The 16,952-nt window shown below is 39.4% G+C and overlaps 2 protein-coding genes across 3 annotated transcripts; both read right to left on the bottom strand.

The window, feature by feature from the left end:
- Nucleotides 1–1,511: 1,511 nt before the first annotated feature.
- On the bottom strand, nt 1,512–11,274 carry mfsd2al2 (major facilitator superfamily domain containing 2a-like 2). Its single transcript, XM_035909265.2, has 12 exons — nt 11,150–11,274; nt 10,921–11,053; nt 9,605–9,683; nt 9,351–9,514; nt 7,170–7,260; nt 6,578–6,699; nt 6,388–6,471; nt 6,182–6,265; nt 5,999–6,111; nt 5,617–5,760; nt 5,358–5,525; nt 1,512–2,001 (listed from the first exon to the last, which is right to left on the bottom strand). Exons 1-12 carry the CDS (start codon nt 11,272–11,274, stop codon nt 1,629–1,631), a joined length of 1,680 nt encoding a protein of 559 aa, XP_035765158.2. The 3' UTR covers nt 1,512–1,628.
- A 2,445-nt stretch (nt 11,275–13,719) lies between these two features.
- fam110a (family with sequence similarity 110 member A) lies at nt 13,720–16,719 on the bottom strand. 2 transcript variants are annotated; one of them, XM_087834265.1, is made up of 2 exons: nt 16,600–16,719; nt 13,720–15,553 (listed from the first exon to the last, which is right to left on the bottom strand). In XM_087834265.1, exon 2 carries the CDS (start codon nt 15,365–15,367, stop codon nt 14,087–14,089), a length of 1,281 nt encoding a protein of 426 aa, XP_087690391.1. In that variant the 5' UTR covers nt 15,368–15,553; nt 16,600–16,719; the 3' UTR covers nt 13,720–14,086. The 2 variants fall into 2 exon arrangements, with proteins under 2 accessions (XP_087690391.1, XP_035765101.2); XM_035909208.2 differs by lacking the exon at nt 16,600–16,719 and adding an exon at nt 15,634–16,554.
- Between the last annotated feature and the right edge of the window lie 233 nt (nt 16,720–16,952).

Here is a 16,952-nt window from a genome sequence, read left to right as displayed (position 1 = left end):
TGCTGACCTTGGTCCAACTTAAAGAACAGACACTGACAACGTGAGTATACTATCACAACTTTACAGATTTATATTATGAACCGTAGAAATTTCTTTATTTAGTTTTAAATTGTGAACTGTTGTCTATTACTGCACTGTTTTGTGTCCTGCAGAATATTTCACATACATTACAGCTTAACACTATATATACACTTCGAATTCAATTAACCAAGTGCCATGCTTCTTATATACATCACATCACAGCTTCTGAAAGAACTTCCTCTAAGGTTATACCTGTGCATCCTTGCACGTCTCCTGACCCTTTTCTATTCTCGTACTCTCTACTGAATATTTATTTTTGGAGATGAGAAATCTTTCACAATGCTTCACTGAGAATGACTTTTAGGTCACAGGCAGGAGGACAGAGGGGAGATGAAATGAGGTGGCACAAAGTAGAAAATTAAAGAAACCTATATATGACCTTTGCCTGTACTTTTCCTTTACGTAAGTTATGTGTAATCATTTTTAGCTCTAATCACACCACTGAGTTAAACCAGCACCCGTCTCTAATGCAGTGTTAAATAGATAATTCAAAGGTGGAAGTACTTGGCAGCATTAAAAAAGTGGAGAGGATTACATCATCTGGCTTGTTTGGTTACTTTGTGTGACCTTAGCCTTTGATACAGGCGAAAACCTTCTCATCCCACTGAATCGTATAATGCTGCTCTGTCCTTATTATGCTCAGTTTTGACATTGATGGCTTTATGTCTTGAAGCAGCAGTAGAGTCTACTGAGAAATTTCCCTTGTTTTAAAATCCATCTTTAGAGGCTGAATTGATGGCAGCTGCATGATTTGCAGGCTTAAATTCCAGGTGACCGTACTTTGCTCTAGAAAGTCTACTTGGTTAGAGCTGGAAGAAAAAAAAAATGTGGTTTAGGTTAAAATAGACCTATACACACCAGCAAATAGTTTAGTTAGGAGTGATGGCACCATAACACTAATGCCATAACCTGATTTGTGTGACACACTGCTGCTAAAGAACATCTGCTGCCTAACTGAGACTAACTATTGTCTCACAATAGTTGAAATGTGCAATTCCCTGGTATTCGTATTCCTATTTATCCTATTTATCGCTATTATGTACTCTGTATTTATATGTGTCTCTGTATTTATATATGTGTATATGTGTATATATGGTATCTTTCAATTTCTGCTTCCATTCTTTTGCAGCTTCTGTCGGTGCTGTGCTACTGGAAACAGAATTTCCAGGAGGAACCGAACCGAGGGATTAATAAAGCTTTATCTAATCTAATCTAACCTAATGTTATTTGTCTATGCTAAATATAATGCTAAAACAGGTCAGATTGATACCCTAACATAAAGACATGACCTGTTAAAACAATTTTTCCACTTAGTCTGTGCAAAGAGTTTGCAGGGACTAAGCTTGTGTTCTGCAAAGATTTCTTGGCTGGGCCTTCTGTAACTCTCTATTAGTTTCTTAGCTATGCATTTTCTAGATTATGCCGATCAAATGATATGCTAAGCTAAGTGAACCAACTCCCTGCTGAAGCATCAAATTAAAAAGTACAGACATGAAGGTTGTATCATGTTTAAAACACGCTAAAACAGTTGCTGTGGGATGTACTCCTCAAACCCATGACACCTTGGCTCTCACATGCGACCTGTTAGACGCAGACTCGCAATGATTCTCAGGAACATTTATGCCCAGTTTGGCCCATCCTGAGCACTGGTGAGGGCTTTGTTCATGACATCGAGGACTTACAATTAACCGATCTGCTTTATGCCTGCTGCCATCTCCAAAAGATCTGTTGGAAACATTTGAACAAACAGACTTGACTGAATTTTTTTTCTCCTGACTGTAACAGTGTGGTAAGTTCTCAAATTTTAATGTGTTTGAGTCATAATGTGATGTTGATGTGACTCCAGCGTGGGCCTGCTGCAGGATTGTTGGCAGCTCTGTGTTTTCTCTTCGCTCTGAAGATGATGATGTAACTTCTGAACTGGATAAAGAATAAAAAATACAAAATAAATAATAAATGTATTATCATTCCTATCCATCTTTCATTTTAAAAGTGGTATGTTTAAGTCCTGCAAGGACTATTGTAAGGCTATCTGTTAAAGCATGTAGCAAATGATTCTATACTGCTGCAGAGAGAGATCTCCTTTGATTTACTTTTGCTCACTATGTTGAAGGTTTATGGAAAACTTTTTTTTTTTGCTCTCTTTTGGAACAATGACATCTGGGCATACTCATGGAAAAAGAGCTGGAAGTAAATATGGAATAATGACTCCAGCAAGATGCCCATACACTTTAGAGATGCTGTTGGGCATGCTTGGGTCAGATTACTTTGTGTTCCGTGGCTACTTTGGAACCAGTTAATGAACACAAGTTGCATGACATTTTAATGAGCAATGTAATCCCTGGCGTTACAAAAAACATTTAAACAAATCTGATAAATAAAGATAATAATAATACACCTTATACTGCAGATGGGTGAACATAATGTGTTCTTACAATGTAATCACATAATCTCCAACAATTTAACTAAAATCTCATTTCACATCTTTCTAAATGTAATCCTATTCCCCAGCCAATCAACTATTTGTTAACACAACTCAACTCACATGGCAGATTTCTAGTGTTATTCATTCTAGTATGTTGTTGGCCACCTTTTTTTTTCACTATTTTGTAGTTCAAATTTTAAGCTTTAATCCACAGACAAAACCAGACCTCCACTCTTATTCTTTTATGTTTAAAATCCATATTGATCCAAGTCTGTGACAATGCTATTTACACTCAAAGAGTTTATAAATTTGCTTACACATTCTTTGATATTGTAGATGCTGACATATTGAGCTGCTGAAGTGAATAACTGACATTTTACAATCTGTCTTGATAGTTTACTGAACTCTTCATCCATATAATAATAGCAAGCATGATGACGCTGTTAAAAAGATCATTTGGGGGTCAGTTGTATGTTTATAAATTTTACATTTATTGTGCAAAAATCTTTAGCTTTACTATTACCAAAGACTATTTAAAGAAATAATAAGAAAAGGTTCAGGCCATCTTGACAAAGGTGGTCATACCAAGCATAGTCTTTTGAGCTTCTTAGAGTTGTACAAATACCATATTGTACTCAGTACAATATGGTATTTGACATGACTTTCAGTAATTCACTTTAGCTATTTCCAGTTCTCTAAGCAACATATAGAGAGTTCAACAATCCCTTGAATTAAATATTGAATTTGCCTATCCTTCTGGCCAATCCATATGGGCAGAGTGTCAATGCTTTATATTAAAATGAACTCTCTTTAGTGATTTCACTCAACAAAGTCAGTTTATTGTGTTATACTTTTTAAAATTACAATTATCCTTTGAGATTTGATCTTTTTGTGCTTTTCATAAATCCCAAACTTTTTTTTTTTTTTTTTTTGCAGCTTAGCATGTCAGTTTCCCTGTTTCTGGTCTTTGTGCTATTCTGAGCACAGCGACTCCCTCTGTACCATCTCGTGGTCAGAGAGTAGCCTGTTAAAAATCTTCTCAACAAACTCTTGGGAAAACAACTTAACTTATGACTTATTAAAACCAAGACTTGACTTGATCTGTGTGCTGTGAACATGCTATAACAGACAACTATGAACTCAGTATTTAATGTTTTTCCTCAACCTTAATGGCTAAAAGTCTATTTTTCTCTCTTTTCTTTTTGATATCTCTTTTGCAGCTAATTTATTTCACATTTCTAACTTTTTGCTGGAATTTCATTTTTTACTTTTACTTTTTTTATGTATTTGTTCATTATATTGTACATGAAGTGGCTGAAAATTATTTACATCTAAATATGTATATATGTAATGAGGTTGATCGTGTGTCTGGCTAAACATTTTTGATTTTATCAGCTATGTTGGGTATCTAAGTTGATTGTTCTACTTGTCAAATATATGTCAGAAATAATATTGCCTGATGAAGAAAAAAGGGATCTTTCCAAGTTAAACTGTGTGGGAGTCTGTTTGCAATGCTGGATCTGTTTGTCCTTCTCCTACGCATCTGTCTTACAAAATAGATGTGCGAAGTGTCTTTTTTTCCTGAGATTTCTGCCATGAAATCAGTTAAGATGTTGTGATACAATGAGCTGAAACTAAAGCTTCAAAGGTTCATCAAAATGAGCAACTGTGAACTGTATATGAAAGCCAATGAAGAAGTGCCTTAAGCATACGCAGTTGTACGGTGTGGTGTTGCTTGTTTCTTAAACAGTCACTCTTCACATCTGGTTTAAAAAACACCAAAAAAAACCCTTCACAAAGCAGCAGTTGATATCTTAGTAGTTTGGTCCATCTTGTATAACAAATTCCAGTATTGCAAACAATTTGAAACACCTCCAGTCATTTACTTGGGATGTTATTTAGAAGCATTAAAATTAATTTAATTAAATAAACTTTAATTTTAATGGTCATCACGACATGAACAATGTCATGGTCTTGGGTTTTTAACCCAGAGGTTTCAGTTTGTGAACTTTGAATGTTTGCGTATTATTTTATTTCTATTTGATTCTTAGTTTGTTATTGTCCAAATTCTTGAGCCTTAGTTCCTTGTTTCAGCCAAGTTTTGCTATCAATATCCCTTTTACGGTTTATTCTGTTTAGTCTTCAGTTATTTGTGTAGTTGCCCATTTGTGTCTCATTGTGTCAAGTTTGTCTCTGTTTAGTTACTCTGTGCTATGATTTCATAGTCATTTGACTTCGGTGTCGTGTTTTAGTTTAATTCTCTCATGTCTTGTTATTTTGATTTAGTTCAGCTGTGTCTTCCAGCTGTTTCCTCTCCACCTCACCCCCTGTCTGTCTTCTTTGTCCCTCGTTACATTGACCTTCAGTGCTGTGTGTTATCCTGCTCTGTGTTCCTCGTGGTTTCTGTATATCTTGATCGTAATCCCTGGCTGGTGCTTTGTTATTTAGAATAGCCGACATTAAAGGCTCACTTTAGGATCGACCCCTGTGTACCCCGTGCATCTGGGTCTGCAATCTGCCTACTACACAGCTAATCCTGACAAATTAATCATATGACATATTAAATGTCAAATCACTAGTCAAACGTGATTTTGCCCAATAATTACATTTTAGAAAGGTTTTTGTCCTCTGAAGGTTATATTTCTACCGCCATCTTTGCTGTTGTAGGGTTCTCCCATGATTTCAGTTTTACTCCCCTCTGTGTGTTTTGTGCATAGTGCTTCTGTTTATAGGCAATCTATGTGAGCAACTCTTTTAATGCTGTTGTTTTCACTTCTTAATTTGATGCTTTTTCTAATGATAAAAATCTCCATTGTAGCTGTTTCAAAGATGACATGTCTGAGCCTCTTACTGGATTTGTTCCCGGAGCTGCAAGCTTTGCCTCTCGTTAATTGGGTAGAAGTGAAAAAACACCATCCCTATCAGCAAAAGTGTGATGGGAACTGGCGAGAACAGTACGATCAGAGCAGTCGCCACTCTGTCACCATGGTTACAAGCACCTGCTTCATAGCCCACAAACCTGCAGACGAGGAGAGCACATAATGTGACAGACTGAGTGATGTACCCACGTAACAAAACACAAGAAGTGAGTGGACTGGAGTCTGACTCACTGTAATGTCATGGTTGAGAGTCCAGCAGACAGCCCTCCCGTCAGTTTACTGCAGAAGGCATAGCAGGAAAAAAACAGAGGCTCTAGGTCCTTACAGGACGGGTGTCTCACAGCAAAGTCATCCACCACGTCTGGGAGCATTGACCTGCAGCACACACACAACAAGTTGACATATCACATGTCAAACCCACATGTCAGTTTTAATGGAGAGTTCTGGCTGGTCAGCAAAGCACATCGTTTCTGGAATAGTCATCACTGGCCAGGGTTGAGTACAGACTATGAATGATTCATGTGCACCGCATTCATCTCTGACTCTGATTAGATCTGACAGGAGGCCTTGGAAAGGACCTCAAACTTTGTGTTCAGGCTGGGAGCTGACTCACCAGGGTAGCAGGAATACGGTTGCCACACTGAATCCCATCAGAACGCACATACTCATGAAGACCAGCAGGTTACTGGGAACACAGGCAACTATAATCACTGCTGGGATGAAGAGCTGGGAGAGACAAAAACGAGGATTCAAGGTGTGGAACATTTCTCCTATCATCAAGTTTCAGAGGTCTTACCGACAATCCGATGAAAACGGTGGACTTTTTCCCAATTCTCAGAAGAATTATTTGCCACACAGGAACTGCTACAGAGGCAGAAACCTGTGGAAATGTTGACTGAATTTCTATTTTGAACTCAAACCATATCTAAACTGGCCAGAAAGCTACTGAACCATGCAGCAGAGCAGGGTGTGAAATAGTCTGTTAAGTTAGCTGCACCTTACCAGTAAAACCAGCAGGAGGTGCTGGAACTGGGCTCCCAGCCCAGCAGCATGACTGCAAAACAGGGCAAAGTTACCCAAGGACATCTGAGATCAAAACAGATGGTAAGAAAAAAAAGGACAAATTGTTTCACATGTGACTTTGAAGTGAATAAAAACAGAATTAAGAAGGAGAAACCATATGCAGTTGTACCTGAAAGGCAAATGCACTAAACACAAAGCCCAGCACCAGCCTTTGGTAAGGAACGTGGCATGCGAGCATCTTCAGCGAGCTCAAATAGGAAGGTCGTACTTTATCTTCAGAGCAGCGAGAGGCTGGGAATATAACATATGAGAGAAAAGAGTGAAATATCAGACTCATGATTTTACTCTTTTTGTGGAGTAAAATCATGAGTTCTTTGGCTAATTTTACATTTTGATTAAGTCCTCAGCTACACCTGTCCATGCCATGCATATATCAAACTAAATTACTTTGTGGTTCAAGAGTGACTCAGCATAATTATGTTTTCATTTAACAAAAAAATGTTCACTTCAGAGGTTCAAAGGTTTGCCTATACATATAGTTTAAGCTTTGACAAGTTTATTATTCTGTTCACAAACGGTGCCAAAGCCAAAGCAAAAGAAAATGAAAACATTTTTTTTTTGTCCTACTCGACAAATAAAGGTTTGAAATATTTGTTACCAGATCCTCATGATAACATGATCGCCTCTGCAAAGCTGTTCAACAAGAACAAAAACAGTTTTATTTATTGTGTTTGAACACTGACTGTCTCTGAATGACTCACCCTGCTTCTCCTTCACCCCGAGGAACAAAATCAGGCTGCAGAGGAAAAACAAGGCACCCATGATCATAGCTGAGGTCAGGAAAGCCTTTTGCTGGGGGCAAAATGCACACATGAAATTGTAACTTTTAAACAAAGCATGTTATTCTGTCTACAAAGTCTAGAGGCTTAAAAACAGAAGTTTTCCCACTGTAAATAATTGGTTTATAGCATTATAAATAAACACAAAAAGCTCAATGGTGTTTCTACAGAGAGCACATGAAATACACAAATCAGCTTGCGGCTGAAGATGTCGACCTCATTCACATAAAATCCAAAAGAAAATGCAAAGTACGTAACGGCTTATTAATGCAAATAATCAGCTGGCATTTACATGGCAGAAACTCAGTAGGAATGTAGACACGATCAAGACGCCCTGCTGAAGTTAAAACTGAGCATGGAGAAGAACAATCAATTTAAGTGACTCAAATATGTTATGGTTATTAGTGCCAGACAGGCTTGTCTGAGTATTTCAGAAACTGATTTGGATTTTTCCACACAATCATCTATAGGGTTTATGAAGAATTATCCAAAAAGAGAAAATATTCAGCTAACAGCAGTTCTCCAGGTGAAATGACCTTGTTGATGTCAGAGGACAGGGAAAATAGCCAGACTGCTTTCACCTAACAGGAAGGCAACAGTAATTTAAGAAACCACTTGTTTCAACCAATGCGTAATAGCATCTCTGAACACACAGCATGTCGAATCATGAAACAGAAGACTTACATTTAAATTTAATTTAATTAATTTTCCAAAACTTACTCTAACTATTAATCAAGATGTCACTCTACATGTAATGGATTCAGTTATGAGGATTTGCAATGAAAGTGAGCACCCACAATGTGCCCATATATCTCCATAATATGAGTAATGTGAGTTCACCTCAGACACACAAAAACCCCACAACAATGGTGTATACATCAAGCAAAGAGCAGTAAATTACAGGGTAACAAGATATCCCTAAAACTATGTGAGCACAAAAAGAAAAAAAAGCTTCTGTTCTACTAATGAAATGCGAGTCCTATGAAAGGGTGAACAATTTTTATTTTACATTAAAGGGGACCTAATATGCCCATTTACAGCTATATATTTTATTCATGTCACAGAAAATATATTCAGAGCTCAAACATAATTCACTTACGGAGCTAGACTGTATATGCTGGATGGGCGTGGCCACCATGACATCATCAGTTGTTTTGGTAAGTCTCATTTTTGAAGCCTCAAGCTGGGAGTTTCTTCTGTTGCTGATGCACATCTAACTGACACTGCGGGGGTTTTAGGTTAACGACTTATCAATCAAAAGTTCTGACATCCACACTGCTTCATGACTCTTTGGGACACTATCAAAAGCAATCATTTACAAAATTAGCATCACATTGTATTTGCTAAGCCTTAAAACTAGCAACTGGGATAGTTTTAAGGCTTTCCTAAGTAAATTCACCAGGAAAGAGTTTACTGATGTCACAGTTAAAGAATCCTCTGCCTTTTTTTTTTTTTTTTTTTTTACATAGTTTTATAAAATCAGACTTTTTATATCTGGCAAGTGGCACCTTATGACAGAGTTGACATCAAATGGATGACACATCTGCTGTCACAAGCTGACAGTTGTCCACCTTTTTTTGTAACCTGGTACGTTGTGCTGCTGCTGGATTGGAGACACGAGTGTACGACTATTTCGGTTTTTACTGGTGTTTCAGTGATAATCAGTGCAGAAGCTCAGAGAGTTGTAGTTAATAAAGAGGATGACGCAACAGTTTGGAAAGATGAGACTTTGTGGACAAAACTTTCTTTGCTTCCAGGTTAGCTTCTTCTCCTCCTATGCCAACACCTATTGTTCAGGAACACTGTAGCACCGAGAATACTACCTGCGCCATAACGGCAATCGTGAAAGGATGTGGCTGTGTGATGATGACATAACCAGATTGGCTAGTTTGTAAAGATCGGTCAGCAAATGGGTGGGGCTTCCTCAGTGACATCATACAGAGCTAAAAGTAGAAAAAACTGGTGTAGATAAAACATTTGGTGTCTAGATCAATCTGAAGCCTGAATGTGCTTTTATATATGCTTGGCCATGTTTAATATGAAAATCCAAATATAACAGAAAATAAAGAAGAGTGTATTTAGAGTGTATGTAGAGTAGCATACCGTCTGTTGAAAGGAAGCAGTCTGTGGTGAAGACGTGCTTTGAGGTGTTTCATGGTCCTGGTCCCAGTCCCGGCAGGCCTCCTGCTTCTCTGTATTGTACACAGCCACAACTTGTCCCTGAATTACTGATGCCAGCAGCATTGCCACCATCTCCACACTCATTCCTGGCCAAAAAAGTAAAGAAACTCAAAACACTTTGCATTTAGTTTGGCGTCTGATGAAGTTTCTGAATGTAAGTGAGTCAATACTCTTACTGTAGGCTGTGGCAGAGTCCCTGTCTCTCTGATTTCCTCCCAGAAACATATTCAGTGATAGGTAGGGGACATTGTAGCACTGTTGACAGGAAGAAAAACGTGATGCCAAATGACACTTCACCATTGGTGTGAAACTCAGTAGCCATGGTGACATGGCTCTGAGCAAAAATAACAGTAGGATCAGAGTATTATGAATTTCAGTCACCAGAAAGATGACCAAAGAGCTAACAAGGGTTCAGAGCTAATATTCAGATTTCTCTTTTATTTTTTTGGCCCTCTGGTTTCTGATTGCTTGTTCTTAAGTTCTCTTTATTTCTCAGGGTGTGATTTCTGTTTATTCATTAATTCCTATCGTTCCTTGGTTTAGGTTTTATTGTCACGCATTTAGTAGTATTCTTTTCTCTCAGTTCCTGTCTGATGTTTGTGTTTGCTGCATTTTGTTTCTGTTGAATTGTTTCTCCATTTTTTATTTATTTTTTTGCTGTTAAATTCACCAGTGTGCAATGTTTCACATTTGACTGACAGTCACTTCCTCTTTTGCTTTTTAGTCATTGTCTCCTGGTGTCTAGTTTTGCTTCCTCTTGGTCACTGTCCTCGAGTAAGTTCAGCTGTCTCTAGTTCCCCCAGGGGTCTCCACTTTCCTCTGTGTATTCAAAGCCTCTGTTAGCTGGTGTTCGTTATCAGAGCGTCTGTGTTGCCTGCCTGTTATCCCACCTAATGTTTATCTTGCTTGAGCTGCTAAGTGCTAACAAGATGACTCTTTAATTAGCTAGTCCAAATGTCTTTTCAAACTTTATGCCGTCCAACGTATCTGTGTGCGATTTTAAAAAGGGTATTGTATCTTGTCAGACTGTGCCATGTTGTCTGAATAAATAAAAAAAAAAAAAACATGAATACTGTTACACCTATCATCATAAAATAGAACAATACCTGAGCTATAACCAAACTATTTATGTTGAGGTTGTGACAAACATCATTCAAAAGACAATTCTGAGGTGAGGAAGTCTTATTTGACTAAATTCCTGTTACCCCGACACCTTCCTCCTCGTCTTTCTTGCCTCTTTTGCCTGCATATCTGGTGGGAGGGACTAAGATGTGAGAAGAGGAATCCAGGATGTGCAATATCAAAAATGAGAGGGGGGGGAAAGGCGTGGTATCATGACCTGACTAACCATACAGTCTATGCTATAGGTGTTGTTTTGTAACGAGTATATCGTGTTCTTTTTATGTAGCATCTTGATTTTCAAACAACAAGCTGAACTTTTACCTATGAAATGTACTGGAAATGAAAGTGATTTTGCCTGCGAACAACTTACAGTCATGAGGGACTCGAATAGGCAAGCCGCTGTGAGGAACCACAACACGCTGACAGTCTCAGACATCGAGCCTCGTGGCACAAACCACAGAAGCAGATAGGACAAGATGCCAAATGGAGTGGAAATAACCATCCTGTGAGATAAAGATTGATGGCTCTGCTGAGCACAGTGCTGCACCAGGAATCTAAATTCAAAGTGAAATGCGTATTAAATGTGTGGCTCAACCAACCATGGAGTGAGTTTGCCAATGGGCGTCCAGTTACTGCGGCTCACAAGATATCCAACCAGAGGGTCAGTCACAGCATCCCAGGCCCGACTCACAAACAAAATCATGGAAACATAGAAGGCCTCCATCTGTGATATTTTAGCCACTTAAAATTAGAAGCAGTACAGAACATTATATTGTGGGAAGTACTGAACTTTTACCTTTACAACATCCAGAAGGAAAATTTGCAAGGAAATACCAATAGCTACTGAGGTAATCAGATGTGGGACCCCACCCACAGCATAACACAGCTTGCAGGTCAGAGGAATACCACCTGAGTCCTGTGAAAACCAGAGAGAGGATGGAGGAAAATCCTGAATGTAGTTAGTTCAAATAGTTCATTTGGCTCATGTACAGTCTCTCCTCCATGGAGGGAGTGTCAAACAAAACTAAAGTAATTCAGAAATATCAGTTGTCTTATTTTCAGTTATTAATTAGATTATAATCCATGTAACGTAACAAAAGCACTATTTAACAAGGGTGCTAGTTTGTTACATTTTTGACTCATGCAAGAGTTAATTGTTTTTTATGAAAACAAGAATATTTTGAAGCACCTTGTGTAATTTTTTTGTGTTTTCTTGTATCCATGTTCGTTTTATTTTTCTTCAATTTCTTAAAAATGTTGTTGAAAAAAATAAAAATAGAGTAGGAAACACAAAGTTTACTTTGACACCAGTGTTGAAAGTAATACAGTAGCTGGCTGCCACTGACTTCAAGTCAAAGCTTGTTTGAGAGGACAAAACTAACATATTTAATTGAGAACAAGCTTCTGCAGCAAACATTAAATCATAATATTCAAGGGGAAATTGTAATGATATTACTATTATAGATAATTTAAAAAAAAACAAAAAACTGAGCATTTTTAACCAACTTTAAAATGAAGGGTTTGAATGTGAATGTAAACTCTACGAATAAAGAGAAACGGTCCTTACCCCCTGCTGATCTTTCCTGCACGAGTTCCCGTTTGTGTTTTGCTTGAATAAAATCCTTTTAAATGTCTGGAAGTGCTCTGAAAAACTCTTAAGGCAATTCATTGTTAACACTTGAGTATCACTGGACATGTAACGCTGTCCCTGCACACACAGGTGAATGCCACCCGTTTGAAACCAGATTCTGGTTCAACAACTCTTTTGTGTTTTGAAGAGGGGTATTCTTATTCAGTACAGCTGCTCAGACTTAACAAGAAACGAGGTGGCCCAACAGCAAAGCATAAGAACTACCAGTGCTGCAGATCTGTTTGAAACAACAAACTTGTGGAACATGTTTTAAAAAATATTAAAATTAAAATGACAGAACTGTATTTCCACAGCTGCAGTGAGAGTTTCTCTGACTCTGGAAAAAGGCCACCGCTTTCACCACATTGTCAGTAACTGCAGAATACTTCTGTACTGATGTGCTGTATTGGAGTGAGGTAGTATGGGTGGCTGTGACCTCTTGTGGAGCTTCAGTGAAATGCAGGTAAGATTGTAAATATGGGTATCAACGTAAAACCCATATTTACAATCTTAGTCAGGTCAGGTGGTTTATATCACTGGAAAAGAAATTTACCACAATATGGCAAAATTTCAAACTAATTCTCATCATTTTTTATTTATTTCTTTCATTAGTTTGAGTTAGTAAGCCAACATTTTGAGATAATAATCAGAAATGTTGAGATTACAACCCCCAAATTTGACTTTTACAATAGTGGAAACAAACGTCTATATTGGTCTGCACCAAATGTGGTTATTGTTATTGATTTCTCCACAGAGATGAGTCCTAACATTTGTCTCGGTTCAGTGGAAAATCAGCAAATATAATTTTTTCCTTTCCCACTTCCAGTACTAGTCAGAGTTCTTCAGATCTTTCTTGTGAAAATTTGTTTTGGCAACTGAAAGAAACATTTTTTTTTTTTACCATCCATAAGTCAAAGTTTGGGGTTTTGATGTCACAATTTTGATTCACTAAACTTGGGAGAAAATAAATAGAACTTGAGAAAACACCCTTAAATCATGAATTATGATGTCAAAATTTTAAATAACCTGAAATTTTTTGATTTATTCATGGCAGAAAAAAAGAGGTTTCAGTGGTGGAAACAAGCTTCAAGCCAAAACCAAAGCTAGCCGCAAAACAGACACAAATGTGAAATAATCTCAGGACAGATATTCAATACCACTCATGTATTGGTGCAGAGTAATGACATATTTTTGTAGAAGATAGTTTTTAATGCCTTTTGTTTATTCACACAACTGTGAATTCTACATATCAAAATACCTTTGGGTAGGAATTGCTTTGAAATCAGAGATGGAAGATTCAAACCTTTTAAACTGAAGACTGAAGGGCTTTTGCATCAGAGTTTTCAGAGGTGGTGGACAACCATGCCAAAGGTCTGCTAAATGGTTATGTCTGCCAAGGGAGGTCAATACTAGTGTTAGAAGCCAACTGTTTACCAATTGTGTGAAATCTCACTTTTTTCCATTAAATTATTGTTCATACATCACCTGCAGATGTGTATCTGCATTGTATTCTCTACATAACAGGGAGAACCAAACAACTTTCTTGCAGCATTTTCTCTTTAATGGCAGCCATTTACAGCACAAAGTGATTTTTTTAATGAAGATGTCACATCTTTGCCAGCCAGCCTGGCTGTGACACACAAAAGTAATACAGCATTGAAAAGTCCAAATAGCACGAGAAAAACCTTCAGAACAAAGATTGTGGCTCACATTTTCTAAGTATGGGGAAAAAGAAGAGATATAACAAACTCACTATACTTTCCCATTAATAAACACTCTTCAGTGTAATAACAGGTTAGTAATGGAGCTCCATCAGTCAATGTCTTATCCAAGTTTGTTCTTAAAAAAATATTAAAGTTGGCATTTTTATTTTTAATACAAAGCTTATAAATGACTTGAGACCAGCCTATAAATTGGTGCTCTTTGTCGAGTTGTCCTTTGCCTCCTTGATTCCATAGAGCCACTTGATCACTCGTGCATTTCTCTCAATGACAGAAACACCGTAGGGAACACGATTTGCAGCTTTGCCAGCCTCCTCCTCATCCTCTTCACCCTCGTCTTCTCTGCCGGAGGCTGCGCACTCGGACCCTGGAGCGCTCGCGCTGCGAAAACGAGCCATGGAAACAATGTCAGAGCTAGAACCAGTCAGCTCCTGCACATCTGCGGAGTCCAAGCCGCACAGGTTGAAGAAGCGCTCCAGCTCTGTCCCAGCTCGGGAGTACCTGTCGCTCATGTCCGACTTAGACCGGGTTAGAGAAGGGCGTTTCCTGGAGCTGGTGGAAGACAAACGGGTAATTGCTGGGGAAGGAGGAGGTATAACAGGGTAGCTTAGTGTGGGCGTGGCAGGAACTGGGGTCTCGGCTGGAGAAGTGGAAGAGGTATCAGGTTTTGACTGAGCAATAACAGGTTTCAGAGGAGAAGGACCTGGTGTTGTTCTGGGGAGAAAGAGATGCAGGTTTGAAGCAGTTGGGCCGGGTCGAAACTGAGACTGTAGAGATATTGGCTGAAGGGGCTGTCGAATTAACTGAGGTCGTCTGCCTGCTGTCCTCACAGGGCTGGCCTGAGGCATGACATCCACCCTCCGTACCGTCGCTGCAGCTGGAGGCCCAGGAGAGCTCGTGCTCTCTACGTTAGCAGGGTCAGATGCTTTTAATCTCACTTTAGCTGCAACTAACCTATCAGGACGTGGAGGTGGACACGGCTTCTCCTTATTCTGCTGTGCCCCTGCAGGAGTGGGACGGGGAAAATTGTGTACAGCTGCACCACAGTAAGGAGGTTTACTGTCGTTTGGCTTTGCAGTTGCACCGGACCGTGGCGCTTCATTCACTCCACTGATGAGGTTACTCAGGTGCTCCATGTCCAGCTGTAATCCTTCCTGCTTTGTCTTTGCTGGGTCTGCGGTCTTTCTGGTGGGTGACAGGGCAGAGCTGGGGCTGAGTAGAGGCTTACGCACTTCAGGAGGCCTGACTGGCTGCTGCTTGGTAAGAGCTACCTGACTCTTGACATATTTAGCCTTGTCTGCCTCCAGCCTTTCCACAGCACTCTGCTTTGGTCTGCTCGCAGCTTTTTGGTACTTCTGGTAGAAATCTAGCCCCACTGTTCCCTTGGGTCGCAAGCGTGTGGGTGTAGGAGCGACAGCAGTCTCTGTTGGTTGCCTCACGGTGTGTTGAAGCGTTTCCACAGGCATTTTGTGGCCAGGCAGTCGTACCTTGTCCACTTCCCGAGCCACCTTGGAATTCAATCTGTTTAGTCCTCACTGTTAACCTCTGTTTATGTGGCTGTATGGTTCTCTCATGATCACCTTAATGGCATATTTGAAGTGACTCGACCTCGGCAAGTCAGCTGAACTCTAGCTCCTTGACATTTGGACTTCCTGTGAAAAAAACAGTGTCAGTCAAATGAGAAGAAAAGCAGCTTAACAAAATAAAAGACCAGTGAATAGAAAACATTTACCTTCAAACACAAGCAGAAACTTGTGTGGAGCTACAAAACTTCCCAAAGACTCTACAACCACGAACCCTCCCACTTATTTAAGACTGCAGCCAATCGCTCTCCTGAAGCCCCATGCTTCTAACAAGTTCATTGGCTGCCATCTCAGACAGATCCGAACAATTACTCGCAGTCATCCATCTCTCCGCAGACAAACACACAATAAAACCTCATTTTCAGTCAGTAGAAAGGCTGTGAAAAGAGTGATACAAGTGTGTGTGTGTGTGTGTGAGGGGTGATGGGGAGGTGGATCAGGACAGCTGTCAACAAGCTATTGTCTGGAGGGAATACAGAGCAGATCACACACACCAACAGCTGCTAGGGGAACAATGACTCTTCATCTTTAAATATAGCAGCCTGTTGCCAACTACAAGCTTCTGTGGAGTAATTAACGTTGGAAAAAAAAAGAAGGAGCCTACTATTTTAAGTCCATAAATAGTGAAGGTCAGACTTCTTCTGTGCATACTTAAGATCCTGTAGGTGCATATGGACTATGCTGCTTGAACAGTCTGCATCCAACAGTCAAATTCTCAGCATATTTGCCATTCCAGCCTAAGCCGGGCTAAACTCCTGCTGACATAGTTATGAAAGTTTTAGTAGAGCTCCAGGCTTAACTGTTTTTACGTCTCCAGTTCCCCCCAAAATGATCCTCAAATTATCTACAGTATCTCCTTAAAACAACTGGCTGGTAGCTTAGAAACACAATGGGAATTTCAGGAGTTTAGTCAGACGATTTGATGTTTCCGAGTCAAGTGCTGGCACGTTCCTCTGACAAAGGGAGTGAAGCAGGAAGCAAAACACAGACACCCGGGAAGGGCAGGTAAACAAAATGGCCTACACACTAGTCTTGCCCTGCCAAGCTCACACCCAGCCTTTCTGAAGGTACAAGTTAGTAAAGAAAGCTTTTCTTTCTATCAAGAGGAAACTCACCTTCACAGGTTGCCTTGAGTTCCTAAGTCTCACCTGGGTTTCTCCTTCGTGTGTTCGTGCATTTCAAACCACACAGGACAAACCTGTTTGACAACTCATGTGTGCTGCTCCTGAGCCCACCCCCTTCTTTTGATTTGTCCAATCAGTCTCTTACAAGGAAAAACACAGGCTTGCTTTTTTTGGTCATGTGACCCTATCATTGTCATCTGCTCTCAACAAAGTGATAAGCACCGTTTCCCAGAATCCAAGAGTGGAGCAAGGAAACTGCAAGCAAAGCACCAATAAGTACTGAAACTGTTACAAAGGTTAAGTCAAAACTTGCTTAAAAAATAAATAAAAAAATTAAGTATTTC

Source organism: Neolamprologus brichardi, chromosome 20, assembly GCF_056152115.1.
Source record: "Neolamprologus brichardi isolate AB-2024 chromosome 20, ASM5615211v1, whole genome shotgun sequence".
NCBI lineage: Eukaryota > Metazoa > Chordata > Actinopteri > Cichliformes > Cichlidae > Neolamprologus > Neolamprologus brichardi.
This window is presented reverse-complemented; position numbering and strand designations above follow the sequence as displayed.